At 42.0% G+C, this 18,285-nt stretch overlaps 1 protein-coding gene across 1 annotated transcript in view; it reads left to right on the top strand.

Annotated features, from left to right (window-relative positions):
• The window catches only part of TRPM3 (transient receptor potential cation channel subfamily M member 3), a 710,253-nt gene that overhangs the window by 290,053 nt on the left and 401,915 nt on the right, over positions 1-18,285 (top strand). Inside the window, exons 2-3 of the mRNA XM_073543729.1 lie at positions 10,752-10,831; positions 12,482-12,686. Of these exons, the coding sequence (XP_073399830.1) occupies positions 10,752-10,831; positions 12,482-12,686 (285 nt within the window). The remainder of the gene's footprint in view (positions 1-10,751; positions 10,832-12,481; positions 12,687-18,285) is intronic.

Here is an 18,285-nt window from a genome sequence, read left to right as displayed (position 1 = left end):
CCCCAGATTGAAGCGTCTCTGTCCGCGTTGGGAAAGGCCAAATTCTTCTCGACGCTGGATCTCGCCAGTGGCTTTTGGTAAGTGCCCACGTTGGAAAAGGACCGGGTGAAAACGGCCTTCCTACTTCTCATGGACCTTTTCGAATTTAGCAGGATGCTGTTCGGCCTGACCAGGTACATTCCAACGACTGATGGATAGGTGTCTAGGTGATTTGAACTTTGAGGCCACGCTTATCTATCTGGATGACATCATCATATACTCTGCCTCCTTTGAAGATCATCTACGGAAACTAGAGCAAGTGTTGAGCCGTCTGCAGAAGTATGGGCTAAAAGTGAAACCCAAAAAATGTCACTTGTTCCGGACTCAGATCTAGTACCTTGGCCATGTCATTTCCACCGAGGGAGTGAAGCCATCACAGGAGAAAATTGCAGTGATTCATGACTGGCCAACCCCGGAGAACATAAATGATGTTCGGGCATTCCTAGGATTGACAGGGTACTACCATCGCTTCATGAAGAATTTTACCCAGGTGGTGCAGCCATTACTCGAACTCCTGAAAGGGGTACCTCCAAATTGCAAGGGTCGATCCATCCGTTAGGAGAGGAGGCAAGAGAAGGCGTTTTGTGACTTGAAGAAGGCGCGGACCGAAGCTCCGGTACTGGCTTATGCAGACTTCTCTATACCGTTCATTCTCCACACTGACGGCAGCTTGCACAGACTTGGGGCTGTGTTGTCACAGGTGCAGGAGGGAAGAGAAAAGGTGTTTGCTTACGCTAGCTGGTCCCTTCACGATTCCGAGCACAACCCGGATGACTTCAGTTCCTTCATGTTGGAATTGCTGGCGATGGTGTGGGCCATGACGGAGAGATTTGCAGAATACCTGTGCGGCTTGGAGGTGCTGGTGAGCACTGATAACAACCCATTAGCGCATCTGGAAAATGCCAAGATAGGGGCCTTGGAGCAACGCTGGGTGGCCCGGATGGCGAAGTTCGTACAGAATCACCTATAAAAGGGGGCGGATCACACCCACGCTGATGCCCTATCCAGAGCAAGACATGCACCACCAGGAAAGAGTAAGGATGAGAAATTAGAGGAAGAGGAGGTTCCCTGGTTCGGAAACACCGCTGGAACAGTGGCGGCTATGCTGGTTCAAGTACAAGCCCTCCATCATGAAGGAATGTTGGGAAAATCTAGGGATGGGTGGGTTCGGTTGCAGCAGGATGATCGTGAACTCGCTCTGTTCAGACAGTGGGTGACACTGAAGAAGCTGCCTTATCCAGAACAGCAGAGTGCTCTGACTCCAGAAGCATTGAAGATGCGCTGGCAGTGGGAGCATCTCCAGATGAGAAACAGCTGTTATATCGGAAGGTCCAACTGCAGAGAGAACTTGGGGCCTCCTGACAAGTAGTGATTCCAGAGATAGTGCTGTCTGCCATGGCCACCAAAGCTCACAAAAAAGGAGACCACTTTGGTATTGAAAAACTGTTCCAGTGGTTACTGCGGTTTGTTTACCACCCTTGGCTAAGAGCTGCGGTTGAGGAAGCTTGTACACTCTGTCGGGCTTGTGAATTGGCCAAATCCCCAGAACAATGAGCTCCTACCCAGACGATAGTAACCTCAGCTCCGCTGGAACTACTTGACCATCAAGCCGGCCCACCAAGAATATGACCACTGTCTAGTGATTGTGGATCACTTCACGAAGTTTGTGGTTATTACACCCACCCAGGATCAAATGGCTGAGTCCGCTGCGCACGCCATTTGTAAATATTTTATCAAGGTGTATGGATGCCCACAGCGGATCCATTCAGATAAAGGAGCTTGTTTCTGGGGAAAAGTAATGGATGAGTTGCAGCAGATCTATCATGTAGACAGGTGGCACACCATGCCTTACCATCCTCAGGGAAATGGGGCCTGTGAGCGGTTTAACCGTACTCCAGTCCAGATCCTGAGGACCCTGGAAGATGACAGGAAGGCTAGGTGGCCAGATTATGTCTCTGAACTTGTGTGGATCTATAACAATCGGATCCATAAAACTACCGGCTACACACCTTACTCCTTGCTGCTTGGATGAACAGGAAAAGAAGTTACGGAGCTGGAGCTGGATCCAGGGGAAGACTAGCCATGGACGAGGGTGTCTACCTGGGTCCGAGAACATCGCCACTGTCTACAGACCCTATATCATCTAGTTCAGACATGGCTCCGGAACTTGGAGCACCCTGAGAAGCTTCCTCTGTGGGGGACAGATCTTCAGGTTGGTGATAGAGTGCTGGTGCGGGAGAAGCACCCCGTGACAAGCTGGAAAACCCGTTGAGAGAGTAGGCCATACAGAGTGAAGCATGGGGTCAGTACAGAAGGGCCCATGTACGAGATCTATCCAGAAGTGGAAAAGAATGCACCCACCAGAGTGGTCCACAGGAGTATGCTCTGGCCATGCCTCTCCGAGGACCCCATACAAAGGGAAGAAACCCTTGAGGTTCCTGAAGAGGTGCTTCCTGTGACTGTAGAGGATTATGAACAAGAAAGTCCTGAGCAACCATCTGAAAATTACGTCTGTTGGTCCAGGCCCTGGCACCCCAGAAGAAACCATCGCGGCATGTGCAGATCAAACTTTGCCTCCGCTAGAAGACTCCACTATTTCTTCCAATCTACGTTGTTCCGAACAAACAACAGCTGGACAACCCCCCAATTGTTACAATCAGGCCCAGTTCATTTGGCGGCAAACCGCTGGAACAGTCAATCAGCTCTATAACAATGTTCAGAATGCCTCGCCCGTGGAATGGCAAGTGAAAAGAGAGGGGGGGTGTAAGAATATGAGCTGAGGCAGAAGCAGCGGTTTCCGGTGCCCTTTAGAGCCGGAACTGTCGGGGCTGTCACCACTGTTGCCGGGGGAGGGTTCTTCTGGGAGGGAAGGACCTTCACGCTGGACAGCAGGAGGTGCGGGGAATATAAAGAGGACTGAGCTCGGGAACAGGTCAGAGTTGGCGGGAAAGCGACAGGAGAAGGTTGACTCCCTCTCCCCTGCTCCAGCTGACAATGACACGCCACCTTTCCCAAGGAGTGCTGACCCCCCAATTGACTTTGACACTATTGAGTTATCATCTGACCCTGTTTCTGTGGACAGCCCAGTCCTGTCTGTGGTGATTGATAAGCTGACTTGCTGCATTCCTAGAGACTATCCCAGAGGACCGCCCACTACCAGGGTCTGTGAGCGAGCACACGGCTTGCGTTCGGCACCATCACTGAGGAATCCATTCAAAGGATTGTTTCCACAACCCTGTGTACTCAAGCCAGCCAGGACCAGATCCATCCACAATGTTGGAAGACAGTGCTTCTTGTACCTCCATAATAGAGCCAGAGATTTTGTTCACGATGTGCGACGACATCGGGAGATTTTCCAACTTTTCCCCTGCAAGGACTGCAAGCGATAAGATACCCCAATTTGCATATCTTTATATCGTACATTGTGGTTGTGCTTAATAACCGTAGTTCATGTAGTTAATCTTATTTCCCTGCGTGGAGTATTCCTTGTCTAACTTCCTATTCATTAAACCTTTGTTAACCCCTTCTCTGCTTCCGGCTCTCCACTGCATTCAATGAACTCTCTCCCTTTACAAGACCACTCCGTTAAGAACATTATTATGTTTGAAATGCATTAGTTTTCCTTTGTGCACTGTATAACCATGTTTTAATCGCAGCTGATAAAAAATGGATTTTAAATTAAATATTGATTTTCTCAAACTCAAAACTGTGTAAATTAACCAGTCAGACAATTCTGATAGCTGAAAACTTATTTTTTTTCTTGCTCCTTTGAGCCACTCCAAGGGTTTGTGATGTGTCTGGATAATCACCTGCAATGTACGTGCATAGTATAAACTGGCAGAATTCACAAGCTGGTGGCTCTTTCTGTGCTCCTGGGAAACTACTATTAGAGGAGAAATTGTTTGGTCAGGAGCTGTGCATTAGGCCCAGCTCTGGTTAGACAGAAGGTTGCCTATTTAGTCAGCAGACAGCCTAGGATCTATTTTGTATCCTATGCATTTTGTTTTGCTGTTTTATGGGATGAATAAATCTGGTTGCAGACAGTTGTTATCAAACCTACCTGATATGAACTGTGCTTCAAAAGTGCCTGAAGAGCCGCTCTAGACCAGGAGATGCCGATCCCATGGTGTCATTCACTAGTTCTGTCACAATATGTATGTGGAACTGCAGGAGCAGATGCAGTCAGAAGAGGGCCCCTGAGGAAAAAGAATATAGGGCCCTCTGCAGTTCGATAGCTCATCATTATACACAATTGCTCCTGCTTTAGAGGTTGAAGGGGGCCCCTTTAGCTCATGGGCCCTGTGAAGCTGCACAGGTTGCACCAATGATACTGTATATCCGCCCCTGTGGAATTATTTGCAAATGTGTTTGTATGAACAGATAAACAGAGTTACCATCCTGTGCATTCCTATGTACGGCAAGCATAGGGACTCCATTCATTTATATGGAGTCTGTCTGCTTTCTATTGGTTGATTATGGCACACGCCACTTTCAGAGGTTCCAGTTCCATTAAAAGTCATTACAAAGCTATATTTCTAGCACAGAACACAAGGGGCGTTGAAATGCTGAAATGAGAGACTATATTCCAGTCTTTAATTGAGAAAATTTGAATTAATGATAGATTTTTTTTTGTCCAACCTTCATGCCCAGCATGATATATTAAAGGCTCTCAGTAATATGATGGACAAAAACACTATGAGATTCAGAAATTGGCAAAGTATTTTACAGAAATATTTTATTTACTGTTTACTACTTAACAAGAAATGCTACCATCCGCATGACAGTTAATAACTTGTTTATTGGTGGGGGTCAGACCACTCTGACCCGTACCGATTGGCAAAACAGGAAACTTTATCCCAGAATGGAGTGGCAGTGGGCATGCTCAACCTATGCTCAATTCATTCCCTAAGGGGCTGCCAGGCCCATCGAGAATTAATAGAGCAGTGATCGGGTGTCTGCTCTGCTTTACTATCTTATAACAGGGATATAAATTCCCTGATCCAACAATCGGTGTGGGTCCCAGTCACTGACAACCACTGACCAGCAAGTTATCACCTATCTTGTGGATAGCTGATAACTTGTTTTAACTAGATAACCCCTTTAAGGAAAAAATATATAAATGAAAAGCTCTTCTATCTACTGGTAGAGGTTAATCCAGTAGACTTCTTGGAGTTCATTACCATCAGCCTCACAGAGTGAACTCCACCAATATTGATACTTGTAGTACATTGACGGCATAGAGTTTCCCATTTGTTTGCCTGTAAACACACTGGATTCATTCATCGCAGATTAACAATATCTCTTGTGTGTGCAGATTCCTCCTTGCTTTAGCACACTGTGTCTTTTGAAGAATTTGCTTTTAGAGCTAAGCTTTAGAGGCCGTACACCTTATCACACTTTCACATTCTGTACAAAAAAAAGAGAGTAAAAAAGGGGGAAAAACCTGCCAGGGCTTGTGCCAGTTAAATCCAAGCTCTCAAGGGATTTGTTATTCTTTTGGCGTCAGATTAGATGTTCAAATCATGCAATGTATTTGGGGGCTGCCATGAATGTCTTTGGAACTTTTAATGAGGCTAATCCCACAGCAGTACATTCCAAATAGCTAATGGGCTCAGGTTCAGCGCCTGGTCTACCTTCAGAAAAGAGTGGCTTGTGCAGTGGGCGGTCATGATGCATGAATATGCGATTAGAATAATGGTCAGCAGCAAAGACAACACAGACTTTAGAGGAACGACTGACTGACTTTGGTGAGGAACTTGCTTGAAACTCAGGTAAACAATCTATACTTTTTGTGGAGAAAACAAAAGCAAATGATGGATGGATGAGAGGAGAGATAGATAGATAAATATTTATAGATAGATATGAGATAGACAGATAGATAGATATGGAATAGATAGATAGTATAAATTATAGAAGCCACTAGTTATTTTTTAGAGCTTTGCACTCTGTAAAAAAAAAGAAACTTGCTGGAAACTCAAGTAAAACAATCTCCATTTTTTATTTGGCAGAAAAAAAAAAAAGAGCAAATGATGGATGAATACATAGAAAGACAGATAGAGAGTACCAGTTATAAAAGCCACTACTAGTTATTTTTCAGATCTTTGCACTCTGTAAAAAACATAATGGGCTGTGTTTACAGTAAGGATCAGTGCACATTGTGTCCTCAATGTGCTCCAGAACCTTGACAATATGACCGATGTTGTCATAATGGGGGGGGGGTTTAAACATACACATAGGCTTTTTAACTTCTAACCTCTTTAGACTTAGCGTAGATTTGGTCGCTTACATGACATGCTGAAAATGTTTCACTTTAAAAAAAAAAATAATCTAAATTGAAGTAAGCTACAGTAAATGCCTGCAAATGGGCACATTGCTTATTGCTGCCCCAATCAACGTTAACGATATTTAATGTAATGTGTTAATTGAGAACATAATGAAATTGAGACAGCGGGAAAGTAATGCTAAGTGTCTCATGATTGATATTTTTCACATATACAGTTAAATGATATCATTCACGTAACCAATGCCCTTATGTGAAATATTTTCATGCAGAAAGTTTTGTTTTTCTTTAAATAATAGAAGATGAATAAAATAAAGCACAGAAAATATGTTCTCAAAAAACATATTTATAAAAAATTTTACATCTAGGAATTCAATAATCTATTTGTACTGATGGTTTCAGGTATACGGAGACAGTTGTAAGATTACCTTTTGGAGGTGTCACATATTTTAGAGAAATTAATCTGTGTTTCAAGGTACTGTATGTGGCAGCTAAGACCAGAAAAGGACTAGAAAGTCATATTTAGACCACTTTACTGCAGTTGGGGAAAATATGATATAGATACATATAGCCAAGAGAAAAGGATTTTACTAACTTAAGAAAGGTCAAATTAAAATGATTTTTATTGTCCAATTTTAGCTGAATTCTATGATGGGCCTGGTGTTCAGCAAAGATTAAAGCATTTAATGATTCATTATTTTTAACCTTTAAAGGAAAAAAAATTCACAGCATTTGTCTTACAATCCATTCTATAATGATCCATGTGAAAAACGACAATGGCTTTCTGTAGACAACTTCTGTACAAAGAGACTCAAATAGTGTAGATCTGCTCTCCACCGACATTAACATGTAGGCCATCGCTTATGAGGATTCCAGTTACATTGATAACGTTCACGCTTTATTAAAGTAATGGGTTTAAAGTCAAAACAGTTATAGGAGGACAGTGTCAATTCTGGTAAAAAGGGCACGGCACAGTTGTAGTTATCATCCAAAGGGCACGTTACTTTATGTCTGTAAACTATCTATTGATTATTTCTAAAATGGTATGTCATAATTAGAGTTGGGTGAATTTTTCAATATTCGGTTCCAACTATGATCTCCGACAAATATTGTATTTGTAATATATTCGCCGAACACAGCCAAGCGTCATTGGAGTCAATGGGACTGGAGCTGAGCGAATATGTTCGGAACCAAACATCAAAGATAAATTTGTCATGAACAGGGTACAAAAATGGCAAGAATATGGCAAATTCGCATTTGGCGATCGTTTCCGAACATATTCGATTAACTCTAGTCATAATGCATATTATAATATGATATAGAGTGTACAAAAGTAGTTGGAAATGCCCATGTTTTGGCCTTATTAAATGCAAGAGATTCATTTTTTATACCTACACTAGGCCAGAGACAGAGACAGTCTACAGTGGCATGGGTTTTATCTTACAACTAACCCTGGAATAATGTAATGATACATAGTACCTATTTGTAAATGTTAGAATGACATTAAAAACAGTTAAACGGTGGCAATTAATCACATAACTTAATAAACAGGTACAACTACAACATCTGTCTGTAGAAAAAAAAGTTCTCTGTACACATCTATTCCAGAAATTGCAGCAATCAGGTGGCAGAGGACAAAGCCGACTCCTCAGCTTCCATAACCTGACCCCTTGTATGTTTACTGTATCCAGCTGACTCTATTAGGAAAGTGTTTTTTGCACAATAGTACCGATAGACCCCAGAACTTTATCAATTTGAAAGGGTTTTGTCCGATCAGACCTATTACTGGAGAAGCCTTGTTTCATCCTACCTAAGAGAAGTATGATATAGGGGAAATGCTAAACAGGGACAGAAAAAGTAGGTTAAGATGCTACTGTGAAATGTAACTCGTATTTCCATATTTCATAGAATTTAATATTTCGAGAAGAGGTTTCAGCAGCACACCATGCTATCCAAAGTGCACTTCTCATGGTGGCTCATGGTCCATTTGAGCCACGAAAAAGTAAAGAAGAAAAAGAGGAGACGGACGGCACTTCTATCTTAATCAAATGTATATGTAGACAAATGTACTCAATATGTGACATTTCATCTTATATCTCAGCCTTTCTCAAGCTTGAAAAGGTTTGGGATGTAAGCTGGAACGTCACATATTGGACAGATTTGACTACAAGACATGCCGTTAAGTTAGAAGTGCTATCTCCTCTTTTTCTTCTATAATTCAGCATTTGTGACAACATACTGTTTATCATTTATACGAAATGTATGATCAGAAAAATGATTAACAGCTGAACACTAACTTATTATTACTTCGTTTAAGTATATTAAGTAACCAATATAAAAATTAACTGCTCCTTCAAGATAACAGTTTGCAGCTGAATTCATTCTTATCCAGTTTTTCATATTGGTGCGGGAGAATTGTAGGCAAGCCTTCTTCAAGTGTCCTATATGTGTCCTCAGGTTCCCTTTCTCTAACAATACATTTTGCATAAAAAACTATTTGATATAGCAAATCTAGAAAAACAATGGGAATGGACTTATTTGATACTTTTTGCGCCTTGTGTGAAATATTCTTCTGTACTGTAAACCCTGTTTTCTCAGCTCGCTGGAATTCGTTTTCTACAGTATAACCCAAATACATTTTAATAATATAAATGAATTTCATTGCTTCGTGATACTTTTCACACATATTTTTCAGAAAAAAATCACATTTTCCGTTCCTTGACTCCAATAACAAATGAACTAGAAATAAATCTCTTGTGGGAAGAATTTAATCTTTTCTTCCTTTAGGTCTACAATGCTTCGAGCAAAACAAAACCACAGTGGCAGAAAATGACACTTGTACATGTTTATTGTTAACTTCCTTCTGTTTTTATAGAGAAAGCCAAAAGCTAGTGTTTTCCTGTATCAAGTTAATGCCTCCAGAGCACTTGACCTGATCTTGACTTATCTATGCCAATGCTCGCCCTGAATTCTTCTCAGGTCCATGTCAATGTATTTTGGTACAATATCTGCTCAGTATCCCAGGATAGAATTAAATGCTATAAGGTCATATAGATGCTCATGGTATACTATCTACCAATATCTACCAAACAAGATTTTTACCAAACTGATTTTCCCTATTTTTTCTTGTTATCACAGAGCTATGCTATGTCTGGCAGGCCGATTAATGAGGCATAGGGCGCAGTCAGACAGCCATATTAAACGGACCGAGATCGTGACACAGTCCACGACTGACTGGCAGTTCTCCTGACCCGAACATGACAGCTGCATAAAAATACATGAAGCTGTCACACTGAGGTCTGGAGAGCTGCCAGCCAGTCCAATCCCATTCCGATATATAAGGCCGTCTGACTGTGCCCTTTCTTCTAGCAATCTTCAGAGTTTTGGGGACTCTTTGACAATAGAGAGCCAATGGGTCTCCCAATGCTTCAATTTTGCATGCACTGTACTGTCTTTTTTACATATGCCAATATATCCCTATGTGCCAGTGCATCTGAATAATAAGAATATTATGCAGTTTAAGGAAAGAAAAAACAAATATTGATAGAAGAGAAGTGTGTGGTTTATCGATAGTGTTTTTACAACTCATGCACAAGGTCCAGAGTTTGAGATGTGGAAAAGCCATTTTAAAAGTAGAGTCTGAAATTGGCAGTACCCCTATGAACTTAGTGGGCCCCATTTCTTTCCATGAACCTTGTGCTGACTGCACTCCTGACGGCTATAACAATCAGTGAAGATGTGTTGAGCACATTTTTAGATATTAGTTGGTCTCACATCTTCAGAACAAGGCATGATTGAAGTTGGGACCAATCAATATTCCTACAGGCAAAAAGTATCTACTGTAGCTAAGTATCACCAACTAAATCAAAAGAAAAATGGTGCTACAAAATATATCAAAAATACACTTACTTTATTAAATATAAAATGTAATGGATTTTGCTAAAAAACAGAGTAGCTCAAAGGTTGGCTAACAACAAACCTCCCAAGCCTAGAACCTGTATATAGTATGCCAACATATCTATTGCACTACATGGTTAACATATACATCAGAAAATATATGATTGAATTTGGGGCAGAAGTTTCATCACACCTTACAGACTAATATATTTTTTCAAAAATAAATAAGCAATTAGCTAACATGAATAATTTACTTAGATCATCTATTTAAATGCCATGGGGGTCTGATCTTGTTATATTTAATAAACATATGGGAATCTGGTATTATAAGGAAATCTGTCTGTGTCAATCGTTAAGTGCTTCTACTCAAATATTGTGTTAAAAAAATGAGTTAATGTATCGTCAGCTTTATAGTGCATTCTTGTGTTGATCAATAACTGTGTATTCAAGATGATTGCTACATTTGTTTCCTGACTTCAGAACATTATTTAATATTGATTTTGTAACCTTTTCTGTTCTTTGTTCATTTATTCAGGCCCAGAAATCATGGATCGAACGAGTCTTTCACAAGAGAGAGTGCGTACACATCATACCCAGCACCAAAGACCCCCATAGGTATGGGTTGTTCTACACAAATAGGGTCAGAGCAGCCACAATTAGTGTGATGACAGTTGTTATTTTGGATAAATTAATGGCAATTATCTATTCTGTAGAAAGCATTGGATTTTTTTTAGGATCAAAAAACCTATTTCAGCACTTTCTATGTTCGAAATTCTGTGCCATTCACAGGACAGTATACACAGCGTTACGCCTTGTAAGGTAGCGCTTGTTATTAAGGTAGGGGATACTCGCTAGGCAGCTGATAAATCAGGTCTGACACAGGTTGCTCAAGTTAAACTCAGTCCATTCGGTTTATTAGGCATCATAAACCATGAACAGCAACAGAAAGTTCATATCAAACAGCATAGCGTCCATGACAGAGCTCCCCTCTGTTAATCCTATGGTCACACAGGCTTTGCTATGTCCGGCCCGCAGGCTCTCTAGCCTCACAGTTTTATCCCCTGTCAGGGTTACCTCATGGCTGCTTCTCAGTGCAGACATTCATTCCCTCCAGGGAACTATCAGACACACGTCTCCACATGCACTCTGGAAGCCAGACGCATCTTCCTCAGTCGGCCTCACATCAGCCAGATGAGACCTTCCATAAGGACCAACCGGGTCCAAGCATTCACTCATGTGACCTACCCTGGCCACCTTATATGGTCTGTAGCCACGCCCACCGGATCATATGGCTATGACCTCATCACGGGTCCTTCAACCACTTATACACATACTTTACTATAGCATTTTAGACACCCGCCCCTAGGTGGGTTTGTAGGTGATTGATCCCACCCGTCTCATCAATCACCTGAAGGCTTCTCCCTAACACATTGGAACAAAAGATCAGCTCTGCTGATCAGCACATAATCAAGCTTTCATCCCAAGGCCACCCACCTTGGGATACACAACGGTCATTTAGGACCCTGCTCCTGTTACCACTGTGGACATAGCTATCCATCCATCCTGGGACACCCACACAGCGCCCCCTAGCGGACACAGTGGTCACTACACCACAGCCTTTATTCCCAACGTCATTGCAGTTACTATAATACCTTATAATACTGATTTTTCTTTTTTTAAATAAACCGGTACGAAGGCTCCAACACACAATATAAATTATAGTGCTACGAAGTGCTCCTTGTACCCCAGCACCCATGCAATATCCAATTTGTGGTACAAAAACCTGAATGCAAACTTGTTTTGGAACCCTAGGAGACTGACTACACAATCTACCTCTCGTCCATTCTCCCTGGTAGCAAATGTACTTTTTTTTTTCCATATTTGAGCAGTGATTCAGACATGTGTAACCATTTAGAATGAAGCAAGCTCTTAAAGCTCCTTCTTAGAATTAGAGTCCCAAGCGAAAAACATTTCAGTAGCCTCAGTAAAAGTCTGTTATTTGGAGTCCCTGATTGTTTTCCCTTTGTTCTGAAATCACGTCTCATGACATAGAAACATTTTGACGTGAGTGTAAAGGTGATGGGGCATTTGTTCCCTTATTCCCAGCAGATGGAAATGAAATGTAATACCTTGTCCAGTGTTTCAGCTCAACATACTGTAGAAAACTTAACCAAGCAAGTTCGATGTTCTGGAAGCCCAGATCTTGTGTAGGACGTATAATATGTTGTCATACGCAATCACCATATTGTTTCCTTTATGCTGTAGGTGTTGTTGTGGGCGTCTCATTGGTCAACATGTTGGGTTGACTCCAAGTATATCCATCATCCAAAATGAGAAGAACGAAGGCAGGCTGAATCGTAATGACGTTCAATCAGAAAAGTGGTCGATCGGAAAACACACTCAGCTCAGCCCCACTGATGCCTTTGGGACAATTGAATTCCAGGGAGGGGGGCACTCCAATAAGGCCATGGTATATTTCTCTTATACTTTATTTATCTAATGTATTGAACTAAAGGACTGTTTTATTTGTATTTTTATATTATTATTGCTATTATTATTACATTATCTACAGTGGATTTTGTTTGCATTTCAGATTCTGCATATTTAAGTGGAATACAACTGTTGATTACCATGGGCTAAAATTAACTTTAGCAACTATTTCCAATTTATAGCATATACATATAAGAAAAATATCTTTTTACAAAGATTATAGACATATAATTTCATAAATATGGTAGAAGTAAAGGACCTCACTTATAGTGGGTATTTTCATGTCCAAAATCACACCAATAGATCTAAAATGAAATATTTAAGTCTGTATATATCATTATTATCACTATTTGTTCACAGCGGGGAACTATCGGTTTCTTAATTAGACCCAGTGTATAGGAAACTGTTTGATTCGGAATACTATCGCAAAGAAAATGTTTTTTTTCTTTTTCGTTTTTTTCTAGCTTTTTCTTTTAGAACCACCACTCCATTCATTGAGTAAGTTGGGACAGGGGATGGGAATGGGTGAGGTTGGTGGAGGATTGGGTAGGGAAGGACAATGGTCTAAAATGTGTTGTTGTTGCTTTTTTTTGTATATTGTTGTATATACAGGTGCTTCTCACAAAATTTGAATATCATCAAAAAGTTAATTTATTTAAGTTCAGTTTTTCAATACAAAAAGTGAAACTCATATATTATAGAGAGTAATTACAAACAGAATGATCTATTTCAAGTGTTTATTTCTGTTAATGTTGATGATTATGGCTTACAGCCAATGAAAAGCCATTGTCTCAGTAAATTAAAATAATTATCAAAAAACACCTGCAAAGGCTTTCTAAGCATTTAAAGAGGTCCTTTAGTCTATTTCAGTAGGCTCTACAATCATGGGGAAGACTGCTGACTTGACAGATGTCCAGAAGGCAGTCATTGACACACTCCACAAGGAGGGTAAGCCACAAAAGGTCATTGCTAAGAGAGCTGGCTGTTCACAGAGTGTTGTATCCAAGCATATTAATGGAAAGTTGAGTGGAAGGAAAAAGTGTGGATGAAAAAGGTGCACAAACAAGTGGGACAACTGCAGACTTGAAAAGATTGTTAAAAAAGGCCATTCAAAAATTTAGGAAAGATTCACAAGGAGTGGACTACTGTTGGAGTCATTGCTTCAAGAGCCACCATACACAGACGTATCCAGGAGATAGGCTACAAGTGTTGCACTCCATGTATTAAGTCACTCATGACCAATAGACACCACCAGAAGTGTCTTACCTGGGCAAAAGAGAAAAGTATTGAACTGTTGCTCAGTGGTTCAACGTGTTTTCAGATTAAAGTGAATTTTGCATTTAATTTGGAAATCAAGGTCCCAGAATCTGGAGGAAGAGTGGAGAAGCACACAATCAAAGCTGCTTGAGGTCTAGTGTGAAGTTTCTACTTCTACAATCAGTAATGGTTTGGGGAGCCATGTCATCTGCTGTGTAGGTCCACTGTATTTTATCAAGTCCAAAGTCAACACAGACATCTACCAGGAAATTTTAGAGTACTTCATGCTTCCCTCTGCCGACAAGTTTTTTGAAGATAGAAGTTTCGTACTCCAGCAGTACACCTGTCCACACTGCCAAAAGTTCCAATCCCTAACTTAAAAACAACAGTATTACTGTGCTTGATTGGCCAACAAACTCGCCTGACCTTAACCCCATAGAGAATTTATGGTGTATTGTCAAGAGGAAGATGAGAGACACCAGAACCAACAATGCAGAAGAGCTGAAGGCTGCTGTCATGATTCATTTTTGGATTTGTGGCAGTTCCAGTTCTGCTATAATTTAAATGTAGCAATTTCCTTTTCATGCTGGCAAGGGATAATGTCTGATTTTTGGTGGCAGCTGTTTTGTTGCTAGTCAGCTGATGTGGGTGGTGACCACTTCCACCATCCTTTTAAAGGTCACATGACCCATCAGCTAACAGTCAGTGATAGAGTTTTCTATGTTGACCAAGCCTGGAGTAAAGAGCTCTCTGGTTTCAGTGGTGCTTCTGCTGTGTTTTTGAAGTTCGTGGTCTGGGTTCCTAATCCTCAGCTGTGTGGTGCTTTACAGCAGGGACAGTGTTAAGTACTATTTCTCCTTTTTCCATCTGTCTTGTTGTTGTCCCGCTCCCTGGCTTGTTCACCATGCGCAGTGGTGATGCTAGCATCGTTGCCGGCCAGTGCACTATCCAGGGAGTAGTGAGGTGACAATCAGGGACAAGGCATGTGATGGCGGCAGGGGGAAGAACCCCCTTAGCAGGCCCGGCGTCAGCATCCAGTGTACCCGGGCAAGTGCCGGGACCCTGGCAAGATGGGGGGGCCCACTCACACTGTCTGGGAATGCGACCTTGGCTTGAATCTGTGGCGGTGGCACCGGCAGCAGACACATTTCTATTGGACGCATACATTCTCATTCAGGCCAACGATAGCGCGCCGTCAGCCAATCAGAGTCCAGGCAGTCAGGAGTGTCTTCCTGTGACTGGTGGAAAGCTCCCCTGTCCCCCCTCCCCCTGTCTCTTTTCATGTGTGCTGTGCAGGGAGGAAGTGATGAGGTGGAGACAGGAGGAGGCGGGTGGAGGACAGAAGCTTAGTTAGTGTGCATGGAAATGGAACTGAGGGACCGTCCGGAGACACCAACAAATCCAGGCGCTCGCTGAGGCTCCAGTCCTCGCTCCAAGTGGTGGCTCCTCCTGCTGCGGCAGCTGGCACCGGCGGACACCGACACATGATCCCAGCGGGCGGTGGCGGCACTCGCTGAGGTCTGAGGCTCTTTGCTCCCCAAGTAGCGTCTCCTGCTGCAGATGGCACCGGACACTGATGGCGACACATGAACCTGGCGCTCGCTGAGGCTCCTCGCTCCAAGTCGCAGCTCCTGCTGGCTGCTGCTGCAGCTGGCACTGCAGGTACTCAGTAGACTGTAGTAACACTTCTCAACCCCCAAAAAAGGTGATTTCTGGCTTTAGGGAGGGGGTGATACCTGGGGAGGGGTGATGATAGTCACAACAATGAAAAATGATTAGGGGGGACAGGGCCGGGGTCTCATTGCTTTATAATCATTACAATTCATCAGGAGGAGCGCGCTGATAATGACAAACCTCCAGGGGGACTCCGAGGAGGGTATGGTATGTAACTTATGGAAGCCACTAGTGATGAGCCCAGCAGAGATGAGAATGAGCCCAGCAGAGATGAGAATGAGCCCAACAGGGGAGATGAGCCTATTATTCTCTATGGGGCATTATATGGGGCCCATTCTATATGTATGGAGCATTATCCTGTTTGGAGCATTATATGGGGCCCTATATCCTGTTTGGAGCATTATATGGGGCCCATTATCCTGTTTGGAGCATTATATGGGGCCCTTTATGCTGTTTGGAGCATTATATGGGGCCCTTTATCCTGCATGGAGCATTATATGGGGCCCATTATCCTGTTTGGAGCATTATATGGGGCGCATTATCCTGTTTGAAGCATTATATGTGGCCCATTATTCTGTATGGAGCATTATATGGGACCCATTATCCAGTATGGAGCATTATATGGGGCCCATTATCCTGTTTGGAGCATTACATTGTGTCCATTATTCTGTATGGAGTATTATATGGGGCCTATTCTGTATGGAGCAATGTATGAGGTCCATTCTGTATGAATTATTATATGTTGTCCATTTTTCTGTATGGAGCATTATATGGGGGCTCATTATTCTGTATGGATCATTATATTTGGACCGTTATTCTGTATGGATCATTATATTGGGCCCATTATTCTGTATGGATCATTATATTGGGCCCTTTATTCTGTATGGATCATTATATTGAGCCTGTTTATTCTGTATGGAGCATTATATTGGGCCTGTTATTCTGTATGGAGCATTACAGTTGTGGCCAAAAGTATTGACACCCCTACAATTTTGTCAGATAATACTCTGTTTCTTCCTGAAAATGATTGCAAACACAATTTCTTTGGTATTATTATCTTCATTTAATTTGTCCTAAATGGAAAAACACTAAAAGAATTGTCCTAAAGCCAAATTGGATATAATTCCACACCAAACATAAAAAAGAGGGTGGACAAAAGTATTGGCACTGTTCGAAAAATCATGTGATGCTTCTCTAATTTGTGTAATTAACAGCACCTGTAACTTACCTGTGGCACCTAACAGGTGTTGGCAATAACTAAATCACACTTGCAGCCAGTTGACATGGATTAAAGTTAACTCAACCTCTGTCCTGTGTCCTTGTGTGTGCCACATTGAGCATGGAGAAAAGAAAGAAGACCAAAGAACTGTCTGAGGACTTGAGAAACCAAATTGTGAGGAAGCATGAGCAATCTCAAGGCTACAAGTCCATCTCCAAAGACCTGAATGTTCCTGTGTCTACTGTGCGCAGTGTCATCAAGAAGTTTAAAGCCCATGGCACTGTGGCTAACCTCCCTAGATGTGGATGGAAAAGAAAAATTGACAAGAGATTTCAACGCAAGATTGTGCGGATGTTGGATAAAGAACCTTGACTAACATCCAAACAAGTTAAAGCTGCCCTGCAGTCTGAGGGTACAACAGTGTCAACCCGTACTATCCGTCGGCATCTGAATGAAAAGGGACTGTATGGTAGGAGACCGAGGAAGACCCCACTTCTTACCCTGAGACATAAAAAAGCCAGGCTGGAGTTTGCCAAAACTTACCTGAAAAAGCCTAAAATGTATTGGAAGAATGTTCTCTGGTCAGATGAGACAAAAGTAGAGCTTTTTGGGCAAATGCATCAACATAGAGTTTACAGGAGAAAAAAAGAGGCATTCAAAGAAAAAAACACAGTCCCTACAGTCAAACATGGCAGAGGTTTCCTGATGTTTTGGGGTTGCTTTGCTGCCTCTGGCACTGGAATGCTTGACCGTGTGCATGGCATTATGAAGTCTGAAGACTACCAACAAATTTTGCAGCATAATGTAGGGCCCAGTGTGAGAAAGCTGGGTCTCCCTCAGAGGTCATGGGTCATCCAGCAGGACAATGACCCAAAACACACTTCAAAAAGCACTACAAAATGGTTTTAGAGAAAGCACTGGAGACTTCTAAGGTGGCCAGCAATGAGTCCAGACCTGAATCCCATAGAACACCTGTGGAGAGATCTAAAAATGGCAGTTTGGAGAAGGCACCCTTCAAATATCAGGGACCTGGAGCAGTTTGCCAAAGAAGAATGGTCTAAAATTCCAGCAGAGCATTGTAAAAAGCTCATTGATGGTTACCGGAAGCGGTTGGTCGCAGTAATTTTGGCTAAAAGTTGTGCAACCAAGTATTAGGCTGAGGGTGCCAATACTTTTGTCTTGCCCATTTTTGGAGTTTTGTGTGAAATGATCAATGTTTTGCTTTTTGCTTCATTCTCTTTTGTGTTTTTTCATTTAAGACAAATTAAATGAAGATAATAATACCAAAGAATTTGTGTTTGCAATCATTTTCAGGAAGAAACTGAGTATTATCTGACAAAATTGCAGGGGTGTCAAAACTTTTGGCCACAACTGTATATTGGGCCCGTTATTCTGTATGGAGCATTATATTGGGCCCATTATTCTGTAT

Source organism: Dendrobates tinctorius, unplaced genomic scaffold, assembly GCF_039654945.1.
Source record: "Dendrobates tinctorius isolate UK_male_01 unplaced genomic scaffold, ASM3965494v1 ptg000134l, whole genome shotgun sequence".
In the NCBI taxonomy this organism is placed as follows: domain Eukaryota; kingdom Metazoa; phylum Chordata; class Amphibia; order Anura; family Dendrobatidae; genus Dendrobates; species Dendrobates tinctorius.
This window is presented reverse-complemented; position numbering and strand designations above follow the sequence as displayed.